The sequence below is a fragment of the Citrus clementina genome, unplaced genomic scaffold (genome assembly GCF_000493195.1).
Source record: "Citrus clementina cultivar Clemenules unplaced genomic scaffold, Citrus_clementina_v1.0 scaffold_5, whole genome shotgun sequence".
Lineage (NCBI taxonomy): Eukaryota > Viridiplantae > Streptophyta > Magnoliopsida > Sapindales > Rutaceae > Citrus > Citrus x clementina.
This window is the reverse complement of record NW_006262201.1, coordinates 39,984,884-39,999,718: the sequence shown is the minus strand read 5'-3', so window position 1 is coordinate 39,999,718 and position 14,835 is coordinate 39,984,884. Positions and strand designations below refer to the sequence as shown.

At 34.2% G+C, this 14,835-nt stretch overlaps 2 protein-coding genes and 1 pseudogene across 2 annotated transcripts; all 3 read right to left on the bottom strand.

Moving 5' to 3' along the window:
* Positions 1-231: 231 nt before the first annotated feature.
* LOC18040146 lies at positions 232-1,923 on the bottom strand (annotated as a pseudogene).
* A 2,779-nt stretch (positions 1,924-4,702) lies between these two features.
* On the bottom strand, positions 4,703-8,633 carry LOC18040145 (polyadenylate-binding protein 2). The gene is made up of 9 exons (XM_006434664.2): positions 7,970-8,633; positions 7,252-7,370; positions 6,491-7,147; positions 6,321-6,398; positions 6,156-6,245; positions 5,879-6,013; positions 5,577-5,753; positions 5,269-5,475; positions 4,703-5,184 (listed from the first exon to the last, which is right to left on the bottom strand). Exons 1-9 carry the CDS (start codon positions 8,217-8,219, stop codon positions 4,942-4,944), a joined length of 1,956 nt encoding a protein of 651 aa, XP_006434727.1. The 5' UTR covers positions 8,220-8,633; the 3' UTR covers positions 4,703-4,941.
* A 5,133-nt stretch (positions 8,634-13,766) lies between these two features.
* LOC18041160 (WUSCHEL-related homeobox 4) lies at positions 13,767-14,643 on the bottom strand. Its single transcript, XM_006434663.2, has 3 exons — positions 14,397-14,643; positions 13,991-14,284; positions 13,767-13,910 (listed from the first exon to the last, which is right to left on the bottom strand). The coding sequence occupies exons 1-3, from the start codon at positions 14,610-14,612 to the stop codon at positions 13,767-13,769; spliced, it is 654 nt and encodes a 217-aa protein (XP_006434726.1). The 5' UTR covers positions 14,613-14,643.
* Between the last annotated feature and the right edge of the window lie 192 nt (positions 14,644-14,835).

The window sequence follows — 14,835 nt, the reverse complement described above, 5'->3', positions numbered from 1 at the left end:
CCATTCTGAGAGAGGTTTTAAACTTGAACAGTTATGGCATTCATGCTAAAGACGTTTTTAAAGTGTAAGACAGAGTTATGTGGCAGCCTGTATATTCAACGCAATTAAAATCTCCTCCTTGGTCTTTCTTTTTTTCGGGGTGTAGAAAAAATATAAAAAAACCTCGACAAAGCAAGAGGAGAGTCCTGAGTTAGAAAATTAGAAAAGAAGATTCGAAATCCAAACAAGGAGAAAACAGAAACCCCCAAAAGCATGTTTGGAGTAAATGAAAATATCATTTTTGTGTAGAATAGCACAGCAAATTTAAAATTGCTGCAGAGTTGTCAATTACACTACTCTCACATTACTGCTCGTATACTTATTAAATGGTAAATGGGAACTTGTTCTGCGCGCAAGGAAGAGCTAACCTAGCGCGACTAGATGGGATCAACAGGACGTCACTTCCATGAACTCTTCATCGGCTTCAAGAGCAGTCATTGAATGAGGTGGCAGGCAGATCTCCAAATCTATGCTTCCCCCGCCTTCATGTCCTGGATATGCTGACACTTTCCCATCAAATTTGTGTGCATATCCACTGCGAAGTGCCACTGCTTGACCAAGCCCAAACTCACTTCCATATTTGTTGAACCTTGGGGAGCTTCCCATCATTATACTAAATGGATCAAAGAGCCGATCTAGGTGGTACATAAACGGAGATTTCCACCACGCGTCAAGCCATTCACGCACCGCTTTATCTGTTTGGTTAACAACGGTTTGATGCAGCTTCCAAGCTGCCCATCCAAGGTCATGTCCAAGTAGCTCACCCACCGTGGCTAACCCCTCGCAGAGGATTGATTGAGTTTCCAAAGTACTCCCGAGGCAATGGTGGTTCCAATCGCGGTCTATTATCGGCGGCCATCCTGCAACTGGTTGTTTGATCCGGTGGTAGATTGCGTATCCTGGTTATGGACCTCCAGACAAGGGCAGACAAGGCCTGAAAGGAGGAGATTTTGTTGGTATTGTTGCCGGCCTCTGCATTGGCCTTAGCTTTGAGTCTTGCTATGGATTCCCCTGTGAAGTGAAAGATTCTCTCTAAAAGTTGTGGCGCTTCATATCTTCGGATGAATTCATCACGATGAGTGAATGGAAGGTTGATAATTGGATCGCGTCCGTCTGGAAACCAGCGTTTTACGACTGGCGGGCGCGAGATGGAAGCCATCTTTCCTTGTGCTTGAAAGATTTCAGAAAACGCGTTGAAGAAATTCCAAAAAGAGGTTCCATCACCCAAGACATGGTTCATTGAACAACCTATGAAGATGCCATCAACCAGCTCTGTCACCTGAATTGATAGCAGAGGCCTTGAATGACCATCATGGTTCAAAGCTCTATCATGGTCAAAAAAGGATTGGACCACCAAAGGAACATAAGTAGGTGAAAGGATGTCGGATATTGCCATGTCTAAAGACGCATGGATAAACTTAGCACCAGGGCTGTTATTGCAATCAACAAAGACCACATAAGAAGGCGGGCTATCGGTCTGTCGTGTGACGAGGCGCCCGGCTAGAGGGTAGAAATGAACAAGGGTGAGGGACAGGGAGTGCTTAAGCCTGTCTAGGAGAGTCTTGATGAAGTCAACTTGATCACCTGATGCTGGTGGTATCGCTGGTTTCCTAAAGAGAAGGCCCTTCTGGATATATTGTACGGATAGCATTACTAGATCCCATGGTGTCAAGTAACAGGGCTGTTTCATCTCCTCTGAAAAGTACTCTGGCTGGACAAAGCATTCTGACATGTATTGAACTGCTGGGGAATTCATCCTTCGCTCAAGCAAAGCTATCTACTTTTTTCTATTTGGTCTTTGCAATCGTGCTTTACAGGCTGACCATTATAAATAAAAATATGTACTTGAACATTAAACTGAGGTAACACATTCATTCACCCTCTCCCATCTAATTTTATATTACTATATATTTGTTCAATGTCACATTGTTCCACTGGTAGGTAAAGTTGTTGATGTCTATATAAGACATCAAGTCTTGTTGACTGGTTGATATAATTTGCCCTCCTTATTAATTACCTGATTGCCGACTTTCCCCTTACTAGTCAACAATGGATGGCAAGAAAGAAATATTTTCTTCAGTGGTAACCAGGCGTATATATCAAGCAACTTAGGGGTGGGTAAATGATCCAATCTGAATCAATCCGATCCAAAAAATTCAGGTTTGAATTGTATTCAAATGAAGGCTCTAACCTAATCGGATTGGATTTTAGCCAATTTGATCCGATCCGAAAATTCGAAAAAATCAAAACTAAAACAAGGCTCTAACCTAATTGGATTGGATCTCCTATTGAGGTCAAGTTTGGGTTATATTTTTTCCAATCCGATTGACGCGAAATCCGATTTGTTTTATCCGAACCCGAATTTGCTCACCCCTAAAGCAACTTGTAAATATTATTTCTCCGCCCAACAACAAAATATTAGAGTACGCCTACTATTGACCCTCTCTTATCCCTTGACATTTAGGTTAGCATATTGGTAAAAAGTCGTACAACAATGAGTAATAAGGCTTTATTTGATATTAAGGTTTTGTAGCTCAAAAATTACGGTTACTTTAGGAAACAAAAACTATAGTTATAAACTAAAAGTTAACAGTATATAATAAATATAATTTTTTAAATAATAATTTTGATAAAATTAATAGAGATATAATAAATTTTTTATCATATAAATACAAAATCTAATGAACTTAACTTTCAACTACAACAATTGATATTTATTAAACATTTTAATATTATAATTTTTAAATTACAACTGTCCAACTTAAATAAAAACTGAGACTGGTACCCACACGAAATATTGCATGACCTTTTTTACAACACAAACTTCGGCCTAGGAACGAAACTTTTGTCAGTACTATGATCTCATAGAAGGAAAAGTAAGGGTGTATTTGGCATTTTCTTTGATTTATTTTATAATCTGAGGGTGATTACTTTTTAATAAATATGAAAACGTGCTGGCGTCTTTTGAAAAAAGAATTAAAAATATCTATGGTACCTTCACAGGAAGTTTGGAAAAATAATAATATTATATTATTAAATTAAAAAAAATGGTAACGTATGATCCCCACTCAGTTTTGGGAAAAGAAATCACGGCATTGAGTTTGAATTATGAAACTGTTTGTTCTGCAAATGTTTCATTTTCTCATATATAAGTAGAGGTTGGCAAAAAACCCACATCTTATAATTCAACCCCAACTCAAACTAAATTAAATAGTTTAGTTTAGATTGGTTTAGATGGGTTGAAAATTTATTTGATTTGAGTTAGGTCAAACCTATTTTTAAAATGATTATTTAATTATCATATTTTATAGAATATAAAATAAAATAAAATACCAAAAGTACCCTAGACAAAACTATTCATTTTTTAAAATACTCCTACAACAAATTTCTTCAAATTAATATTTTATAAAATTAAATTAAAAAAACGCTGACTTGTTATAGTTTTGTTCCCAGCAATGGCTGCGTCAACGCTACACTCTCTACGATACTAATTGTATGTGTATTAAAAGTAATTGTATGTGTTTGGTAAATATTATTGTTAAACTACTATACGTAAATAACTAAATTGTTCATAATCCTGCATAAATTTTATTTAAATATTTATAAACATGTATATAAAACACCTTTATTATGTATATATAATAATTGATAACTAAAATAAATACTTTATATTATTAATTTTATATTTTGTTATCTCAATATAATTGGTAATAATAGTAATCTTTTTAAAGTTCATGATTTTGTTTTCTAATTAATAAGGATAATTTGAATTTTTATAATATATATGAGGATACATATGAAATTTGATTAAGTATAAAAGTGATTCTCAAAATCAGATTCTGAAAAATTATTTATCTCATACTTTTTAAAATCAACTGTAAGATAAGGTGATTTTGCCAAAAGCAATTTTTAAAAAAACTTACTACACACCAAAATCAGTTTTTAATTTTTCAAAATCACTTTTGAATCTCATAAAAGTAAATCTCGAGCAAGCTGTGAGATAGAACTCACATAGACAAGTAAATAATTGTTACATAAAGATATAAAAAGAATGAAAATATATGCATAATGAATACAATTATGTAAACAAATTAAGGTGATTGATTATTTTCTCGGCTATGATTATTTCTTTTACATTGTTTCTCATGTATTGTCACGGATCCTTTCGTATTTTGTACTTCATTTTAATAATAACTAATTCACCAACTCAACTAATGAGTTGATGGATCTATTTTTCTAACGATTTTGGAATCGCGCAGAGTGTCCGTATTTAAGATCATAATTATTTATAATAGACCGGATAAATTCAATATACTTAAACAAATAATCTGTTCATAACATTAAACTACATATCTTCCTCCATTAAGATTGGTGCAAAGGACATTGTTCCACACATTCGCAACTACAAAGAGTCTTTAACTAATAAGCATATCTGATGTAATATTTAGGAAAAATAATATATGTATATTAAGAACATCTCAAAAGCCCCACCTAATTTCACAAATTTAAAAAAGTGTTTACTTATTTATGTGATAAAGTTAAAAGCATTTTCAAAATAAATCTTTAAATAAACATAAATTTGTATTATTTTAATAAAAAAAAATGAGAGCTCCTTTTCCACTAAATTATCATCGGACAAAGAAAAAATTCAGCAACAGCAAGATCAAAAAAACATGAAGCAGCAGCCAGATCCAATTCAAAATAATTAGTCACAGAAATTGAAAACAGCAACCACGCTTAAAAATTGGAACAGTCAAGCAAACAAATCATGTGGCCGAGCAGAATCCTACAGCATATCCAGGATCAAACTACACAAACACCTACACCATCCATGCCAAAAACAAAGACTTTAATTGTTTGAAACCACAACTAATCCAAACTTCTTCAATGACAGCAACGCGCTCAAGAAACAAGGTTTTCATTCAGGGACAATGAAGCCAGTTGATCTGCTGGATTATTAGCCTGCTGCTGAGCAACACTCCTCAAAACCTCCATTGCCTCAGCTACTTTCGCCTTCAAAGCCTCTGGTGACTCAAGAAGATGCAAAACCTCTGTCTGGTCCATCTCCAAGAGCATTCCCGTTACCTTAGCCGCTGCATCTCGCTCCAGCTGCTCCACTAGAGGATATAAACTTTCACCCAGCAGCTGTCCACAAATTAAAAAATATATTAGGGAATGAAAAAAAGAAAAAATAGGCAAGCACATCAAACAAACAAAACACAATCTTACCGTCCTTTGCTGTTCTGGTGATGCATTTGCAAGAGCAGTAGACAAAGCCGTTATCGGCATAGGTTGTCCAACAGATGCATCTCGCCGAGGTATGCCAGCGCCCATGTCAACGGGAACAGGGAGCATACCGCCAGCACCCATGTCAAAGGGGAAATCTTGCATATTACGGCCAAGTGGGTACCGATAGGCATGACCCCTGGGAGGCATCTGCAACGAATAAATAACATCAACATTGATTTTTTTTTTTTGGGGGGGGGGGGGGGGGGACCCATCGAAAGCAACAATAATAGCTTTCAAATGAGACAGACCTGGTGCGGCATAATGGGGAGTGGCTGCTGGGTCTGTTGCACAGGTCCAGCACCACGTCGTCCACCAGGACGCTGGCCCTGCTGACCTTGCGAGACCACTGGAACAAAGAAGTTCGGCATCGGTGCCCCAGCAGGCCTCATTCCAGGAACAAGTTGCTGCTGGTAACCAAATCCAGCCTTTAAAGAAAAAAGGGAAAAAAACTGAGTAAGAAACCTTGACCACAGACCATAACATTAAACAAAGTAGACTCCATATACAACAGTGCAAATCGAACTACAAGGATCTTCAGACAGAAAATTACTTGAGGAATTATTGCTGGTGGTGCTTGGCCATACAGAAACTGTTGCCCTAGGCCTGAAGGGCCAGGTGGGTACATTGGCATACGAGGAGGAACCGAGGGACCCATAGCTACTGGTCTCATTTGTGAAAACTGAGCCTGCATAAATAAAATATACATTTGCAAAAATAAAAACAATAGACGGTTCATGTAAATCAAAACAAGCATTACCAGTTTTCAATACAAATAAGGCAGTATCACTTTGCACAAAATAATAACAGTTGGTCTAAAATAAAGATACCTGCAGCCTGGCCCTCCTCTCTTCTTTCCGCTGAGCAACAGCAACATAAAGAGGCTTGCTAACAATCATTTTACCATTCATCTCTGCAAGCTGTGAATGAAGAATAAATGTTGACAAGATTTCCCTGAAGAAAGTTAGAACAGCTCATACATCAGCCTTACTTACAGCTCGAGATGCTTCCTCAGGAGTTGAAAACGCCACAAATCCAGAGCCCTTACTAATTCCACTAGGATCACGCATAACCTGCAAAAAGATGGAAAAGGAAAAGCACTTGGTATAAAGCAACCAAATGAGAAATACAGAATTGGATAATTAAAAGGGAAAAAATCACAAACCTTGCATGAAGTAATTGTGCCAAATTCAGAAAATAACTCCTTTAATTTTTCATCATCAATACTATCACCCAAATTCTTGATATACAAATTCAAACCCTGGAATTTGTCTACGGTTTCCTTCATGGCTTGCTCAAATTGCCCTTTTAGCTCTTGTTCTCTTTCAGATTTTTTCTGAGCTTTTCCAACGTACCATTCTCTGTCATCAAATTTCTTTCCATTAAGAGCATCAACAGCTTTGGCAGCATCATCTACATTTTCAAAATTCACAAATCCAAAACACTTGGATTTTCCATCTCCATCCCTCATCACTACTGCACTGGTAATTGTTCCATACTCACCAAAAATTTTCTTCAAATCTTCATCTGTAGTTGACTCAGCAAGGTTTTTGACAAATACGTTATTGAATTTTGTTTTAATTGCTACAGTTTCTCTTTCCTGCTTACGAAGAAAGTGCCCAACGAACACTTGTTTATCATTAATAAGCATGCCATTTAACTTATCAATAGCATTTTGAGCAGATTCTTTGTTCTCAAATTGCACAAAACCGAAACCTTTGGACTGGCCAGAACCATCAGTAGCTATCTTACAAGAAAGAATGTTTCCGAATGAAGAAAATGTATCGTGTAATGCTTTGTGATCAATAGACTTGTCCAAATTCTGCAATCATAATTATTAAAAAAAAGGACTAAATGTAAACAAGGAACCAGGAGTATATAACAGAAATAAAACACATACGGATATACATTATTTAAAAAGAATACCTTGATAAATATGTTCCCAGTACCGCTTTTCCGAATACTAGGATCCCGATGGGAATACATGATTCTAATGGACTTATTATTAAGTGGAGTGAAGTTAAGAACATCCAGTGCCCTTGCCGCTGAAGACAACATAAACATAAGTTACAAAATGGCAAAAAGAAAGAAAATATCTTTCTCCTATTCAAATATACAAATAGCATTTCTCTTCGGGCACAAAATACAATGTAAAATTAATTAACTTCATTACATATCCAACAACAACAACAAAAAAGTCCGGAAGAGAAAATTATATCTCCCAGCATAGGAGATGCTAATATTTTATTCAAGAGATCAATTTCGCTTCAGTTATACATAATGTGTGCAACCAATCCCACATAGGTACCATCATCCAACCAACATAGAAACAAGCAAAAGAAGAGCGAATAAGTGTATTCAAACTAAACCTGACAAGATATCATTGAATCCCTTGGCAACAAAGTAACTACGCAAATTTTCAGACATCATACCACATGATTATTGTCCTAAAACAGAAACGCACAATATATTTTATTGGGTTTCACAAAATGGAATTACCAAGAAATGTTACAATTGTTAGAAACTGGCTACTAGCGACTAAAGGATTAAAATACTAATAATAATAATCAACTCAAGCAGCCAACTCCATTCAGTAGAAACAATATCAAATAAAAATCTGTCCAAAAGAAAAAATCTATATTACCATCTGCAGGGTTGGCGTAGTTAACGTAACCATAGCCGAGTGAGCGCCTGGTGCTCAGGTCCCGACAAACCCTAACCGACAGAACTTGACCGACCTGGCTGAACAGATCATAAAGCTGCGAATCGGTCACGTTGAAATCGAGATCGCCAACATAAAGAGACGTCGTTAGGAACTGGTTCCCTGACGCACCCGCCGCCACTCCGTTTGGCCCCGACATTTGCGCTTGATGTTGCACCTGAATCTGTGCCATCACTACCACTTCTAGATCCTTCTTTTTTCTTTTTTTTTTTTGGCTTTTTTATTTCCCTCTTCTCTTGCTACTTCTCAAATAAAAATCTAAAGAGATAACAGGATAAATAATCTGATTCTATGACTATAATTCTAGGGGAAAAAACCCGAAACTGAAAATTCTTCTTTTTTTTTTTTTTGGAAATTTTCGAAGATAGGATAGGAGAGGTGGGGTAAAATTAAAATAGGGATAAATTCGTCGGCGATCCGAACGGAACCGTACGGAGTTCGACGGAGGAAGTTGAATTTTTTTTTTTTCGATTTTCGGTGGGAGGGCAGAAACCACTGCACCGCACCGTTTCAAAAGTAACCGTGCCGGTTATATACCGAAGTTACTGGAAGAAACCCTAGTTTTATTTCCTAACTAAATACAGACCGTCCGATCCCCTGGTGATAAAATCCCCGTGGTTAATATGACGGTTTAAGTTGATGCGGTAATCGTGTGCATCACGTGTAGGCAGCTTTCACACGTGTCGGCATCAAGAATTGTCATGAAATTCTTATTCTTATTCTTATTCTTATTGTTATTATTATTATTATTTTACTTGGGTCACGTTCGATTTTGGGCGAAGCTTACAAGATTTGTATTTCATCATATAGTAATGAAAAGATGATGTCATTTTATGAAAGTTGTGTTTAGTTTATGATCAAGATTTATTATAATCATGCAAAAATTTTGAATTTTTGGTGAATTTCGGTGAATTTATAATCAAGATTTATTGATTTTAACAATAAAAATTCATGATAACAAATATTATGATTAAAACATAGTTAGGGTCCGTAATTTGTAAAGGCATTTTAGTTGAACTAAATTTATTATATCCTTTTATGTAATTTTCAGTTACAATAGAACCATGATTACAAAAGTGTTGTGGTATAGGGATATTAAAAGGGTGCGAAAAGCCTTTTTCTCGGGAAGTTGGGTGAAGTTTTGTGGGTTAATAGCCACCCAAGCCCAAATTTGTAGGGCCGCTGTGCTGGTGATGAGCACATCTAACGCACTTGAACATGAGTTTGGACTCGGCTTTTGGATTAAGCCGGATTACAGATTTGGGCTTCGAAGGATAATTAACACACAAGTTTTGTAGTGATAATATTTGGACCAGTCGTCAGTTCTTAATTAACCCCTTATAAACTTGTTAATCTCTACTTTACTCTTATTATATATTTCTCTCATACTTCACAGAATCCACACTCATATCTAAGTGATTAACCAAAAGTAAAGTTCACTTCAATTTTTACGCTTGCTGTTAAATTAATCTCAATTTCTTATTTAGTGTAAAATTATCAGTCAATTATAGAGATGACGAAATTTTTTTTATTAAAAAAAAATGATAGAAACTATATCACAACTGGAGCTTGGCCTCTTATGAGTTCAGCCGCTTCCTGTTTATGTAGTGTTCGACAACAACAAACCGAATAACATGCTCATGAGAGCTTGCTTTGTTGGTCGTCCTCGTCACCGCCGCCTGGAAAAATGGTATCGCAGTGCCTTGTGCCCCATAATTGGGACTGCTATTTCACCTCCTTTTTTACTGGGTAAGGGTAAATTGGGAATTGTATCAGTTATATATTAATAGAGAAATTATTTTAAATTTTTTTTAGGGCTCATTTAGAAATGAAAAATTATGAGATAAATTCAGCGGATGAAATATCACAACTCAAAACTTTTAAAGGAGAATCACCCATAAGTTTGTTTGCTGCGTAAATTAATGAAAAAAAAAAAGGTTAAGCTTTTCGCGCCCCATTAAAATCCTAATAAAACCCAATTTTTTTAAACATTGTTCTAACTAGTTGAAATTACATTAAAAACAATTAAATTAAATTAAAATGTCTTTATACTCAATTACGAAACCTATTATCTTTAAATTTAATATATGATATAACTAATTTTTATAAACTCGAAATCACTTTAAAATAATAAGGAAAAAGTTATCTAAAGATTGATTTTTATAATGAAAAAATATATTTTAGAATTTTAATGAATTTATTATAGGTGATATTCAAATATAATTTAAACCCTATCGTATCTTTTGTCATTTTCTATAATTGTGATTGAGGGAAGAGTTATAAATGTAACAAGTAGAGTTTCAAAAGAGTTTTCACAGGGTGTTGGAAGCTCCACTAAAAAAAAAAAATAAAAATAAAAATTTACGCTCTTGTTTGGTATAATGGTTGCGCAATTATAATCTATCATTTGATTTATTGCAATTCTTAAAGTAATCAAACGAAAAACTTTTTTTTTTAATTATCCAACCTAACAGCAAATCAGTTCCTCCCTACCCATGTGAGTGAAATTCAATCTTCTTCTTCTTCTTCCTCTTATTATTATTATTATTATTATTAACTTACGCATCGATTGAAGCTTGAAACCAAGATGTGACATATAACAATGCTGATTTTTACCACTAGGCAATTATATTTTAAAAGTTACAATGCTAAAGTTTTAGTTACAACTTTTTTTCATATTAACTGTAACTTAAAAGATACAACATATTAATATAAGATAGGACCTAAGTTGATATTAAAAATTTATTATCATAAATGCATTTATGTTGTTGAAAAGATATTGAGTTTTGGTGTTCGAACTAAACTCACTTAGGCAGAGAGAGAAATTGGGTTGCCAATACGCTATAATTAAGAGAAAGTGTTGTTACGTTCTTATAATAATGTGTTGTTACTCTGTTGACATAAAAATTTTAACTAAAAAAAAAATTGTTATTTTGTGGTAGCAATAATTTTTTCTTTAAAAACCTAAAAATCAAGGAGATCACATGGTATTATAAAAATTGTAATAGGTAAGTAGTAAAACTCATAAATTATAAGTTTCAATATGCCTTTAAAAAGAGCTATATTCTTGCCATATTATCATTTATGTTAAGAAGATTTTCTCCTAAAATTGTTATGCAACGCAGTTCTATTAAGGAACACTTTGAAGCGAAACTGACGTAGTAGAAGTGTAAACTAATGCAGTGGAAGGATATAAGATGTGGAGTGATTGATAGATAGAGATATTTTCAATACTCTATTGATTCTTGAGAATACCGGAATAAAGAAATAAATTAAATTCATGTTGATTCTAAAAAAAAGTATCAGGAACTTAGATGGTTAGGACTCATTTATTTCACAGAATGCTGATAATTAACTAAACTCGCTTTGAGAACTGAAATGATTATTAAACTAAAATATAGAGTCTATTATAAGAGATGATCGATAACAAAATAACCTAGTCCTTGTTATTATACTAGTTATGACTTATCCTAATTTGACAAGAAAACCTACTTTAATAAGACGCATGCCTAAAGTGAATACAACTCAAATAAGCAATGCTTAAACAATAAAACTCAAAATAGACAACAAAATTAAACTAGAATACAAGTTAATTAAAATATTCTAAATATTATAAATTTCAATTTAATTAGGATTTCTTAACTTTCTTACCCTACTTCATATTGGCCCGAGGAGATTCAAAATATTTACCACATTTAGGGCCAATTTGGTAGTATTGTACCTTTTAAAATAATTATTGTTGCATGTGCTTTAAAAATAATTAGCTGTAAGAGAATCAACTAAACATTTAGTAATTTATTTTTTAAGTTTTGTGAGTTTTAAAAGCAATTTTATGTGTTTGTTAAATTTTACTATTAAACTGTTGTAAGAATATAAATTATTGAATTAGACATAAAATTGAATAAAATTTATTTACACATTATAAACATGTATATAAAATATTTTTTATTATGTACATATTATAACTGATAACTAGAATACATATTTTTTATTATTAAGTTTATTTTTTATTTTGTTAACCCAGTATAATTGGTTATATTAATAGTAATCTCTTAAAATTAGTAATTTTATAATACATAAAAAGATGTAGGTGGAATTGTATTAAAAACAAAATTAATTATAAAATTAGATTTTGAAAAGTAAGGTATTTTGAAAAGCTGCTAGATGGGGTGATTTTACCTAAAGTGATTTTTAAACAAATTTACAAAATACTAAAATTAACTTTAACTATTCAAAATTAATTTTAAACCTCCCAAAATATAATTCCAAATGAGCCCTTACTACGAGAGACCAATCCAAGAGATGCACATTTCATTATTTTTACAAGCTAATGATTGATAGATACATAATAAGAATATATGTGTAAAAATATCTCCACTTCATTTGAGAAGCCATATCAGCAATAAATGTTTAAAAAAATATTCCATAAACGAGAATTTTCAAATAGATTATTCTTCTCCCTCTTCAATTTTGAAGAATGACTCCCTTATTCAATTACTATTGTGTTATTTTTGTCTCATTCATATTAAAGAGAGAGTTGTTATAATTTTTTTTTAAGTGGAGGAAAAAATTTGATAAAAAATAATATAAATTTATTTTTATTCAAAATATTTTTTCTAAGGAGGCTTATTTTTTCACTCTTCTAATAACTACATAGATAAATTAATAAGCATTTATAAAATAAAGACAGTGAGTTTTTTCGTAATGCTCTTGGTTAGATCTTGTATGTACATTGTTAAAAATGCATATAAGTGATGTTACACAATATTTTTAAAATGATCAAGACAGCACGGATTAGGAGAAATCCAATTAATTAATTGTTATATCACGTAAATCAATGTTTTTTTTTCCTAATTACTCGTACGTAATTCTCCGATATTGAATATATTTCTTTCCTACTATATATTCCAGAAAAAATATTTTGTTCAATTATTATATCTTGTTAAAAGTTCGCTTGACGTTGGCGAGAATTAAAATGTGGGTATGAAGAACTGGGAGTTCCAATGTGATTCAAAATTCAAGATAAAAGTTCAACGTTCTACTAGCCATTCTTGTTAGTTATCATTTTAAAAATATTCATCGATCAATCAGTCTTTCCCTCCGAAAACTTTTAATTGGAACTACTGATGATCAACGGTCCCACCTCACACTGGACCATTTTTCTTTTTTTTTTGTCCTTAAAAAATTGCATGTCAATCCGAAAGAGAAGAAAAATGAAATTGCATGTCTCGTAACAGTTGATATGCTAGCTACTTTATGAAAGTCATCTCAGTAGCGCAATATCTTATGCTCTTTTCCCATTTGAACTTGAAACATGAAAGAGCAGGCTTAAGGATGCAGAAGTAGGTGCGTGGACTTCAGTGTCTATAAGTTATCTGCTTTTAACCTAAAAGCTTTATTTCATCAAGCTCCTGTAGTCAAAAGCATCACATGATATTTCACACCCACGACCCACCAGAGAAAGAGAGAGAGAGAGAGAGAGAGAGAGAGAGTAACAAACCGCTTTGGTTTTTAAAGTCAGGAATCATAGATCAGTAGAGAGATAGAGATAGTACTACAAAGAGACAACTTGTCTTTCTTCTTCCCCCATACAAAAGAAAGAAAGAAAAGCACATCAAAGTAGCCAGCTAGCTGTAGCTAGCACCATCACAAAATTAATAATGGAACAAAGTTCAACGGAAGTTTAATTTTTCTCAATTAATTACTCATCAAACCCCCTTCATCTGCCTTCCGGGTGCAAAGGGAAGAGCTCCAGAGTTCTATCTCCTTGATCCTCTTTGCACGACCTGCTTTCTTCTTCCAAGCATTCAAATGTCCAGTTCATGCACTTCCTCTTGTATGGGCTAGACTCTTCCTCTCTTTCCTATATATCAAATTTAGATAATTTATGGTTTTATTCAATAAACGTATATATTTGGAACTAATAATGGCACCTGTATATACCCTAGAGTCCAGAGATATGGTGGTGGTAAAACTTGCGGTGGCTGCTGGGGTTCTCGGACAATGGCTAAGACCAAGACTGTTGCGCTTCTGCTTTTGTCTCTCGCGTGCTTTGTGGTTTTGAAACCAGTAGAACACGTTCTTTCCTTCTATCTTCCCATACTTGCCCAGCTGCGCTGTGATTTGTTCTATTTGTTGGGCATTCGGTGTTCGCATTCCTCCCCTGTACAGCATCTCCAGTATCCCTATCTGCTCCTGCGTTGGATTCCACCTTGTCCCTCCCGGATGCGTCTCCACCTGCATCCATCATCAAATTTATATCTACTTTATAAATTAATTTATAAACCACCATTATTACAACTAACAATGTATGGTTAATTTAAGATATTTAGAGTGAGTGACAGACAACCTGAGGGGGATTTCTCTTCTCGTCAGAAGACACAAGTTTTCTAGGACCACTTTCGGGTCTAATGAAGCTCTTGAGATCGAAAGAAGAGACACTAGTACTTTCTGCGTTGGGGAGCTTGGGAGCAAGAGGGCGTAACCGTTTACAGCCAAGCGTGAGAGAGGGCTCTGCATGCTCCCAGAATCCACGTGCCAATTGATGAACCTTCATGCTTCCCATGGTGGAGGGTTGAATGCTAGAGAGAGTGCGCTTATTATATAGCCAGATGAATGAGAGTTAAAAGTGAAGAAAGTGGACATGAGGTGGTGCTTAAAAGAACCAAGACCAAATGATGAGGAGAGGTTGACTTGAGTTTTAATTTCCATTTAATTAACTTTAGATGAGTGATAAAGAAAAAGGTGAAAAGTAAAGAGACACGTAATTATAGAGAGTGAGCGATGAT

Coding starts and splice junctions, on each gene's coding strand:
- LOC18040145 (XM_006434664.2), bottom strand. CDS start 8,219: ATGGCACAGATTCAGGTGCAACATCAAGCGCAAATGTCGGGGCCAAAC. Junction 6,399..6,490: donor GCACAATTACTTCATGCAAG/GTTTGTGATTTT, acceptor ATCTTTTTGCAG/GTTATGCGTGATCCTAGTGG. Junction 6,246..6,320: donor CTGAGGAAGCATCTCGAGCT/GTAAGTAAGGCT, acceptor CTTCATTCACAG/CTTGCAGAGATGAATGGTAA.
- LOC18041160 (XM_006434663.2), bottom strand. CDS start 14,612: ATGGGAAGCATGAAGGTTCATCAATTGGCACGTGGATTCTGGGAGCAT. Junction 14,285..14,396: donor AGAAGAGAAATCCCCCTCAG/GTTGTCTGTCAC, acceptor TGATGGATGCAG/GTGGAGACGCATCCGGGAGG. Junction 13,911..13,990: donor CCATATCTCTGGACTCTAGG/GTATATACAGGT, acceptor TTTGATATATAG/GAAAGAGAGGAAGAGTCTAG.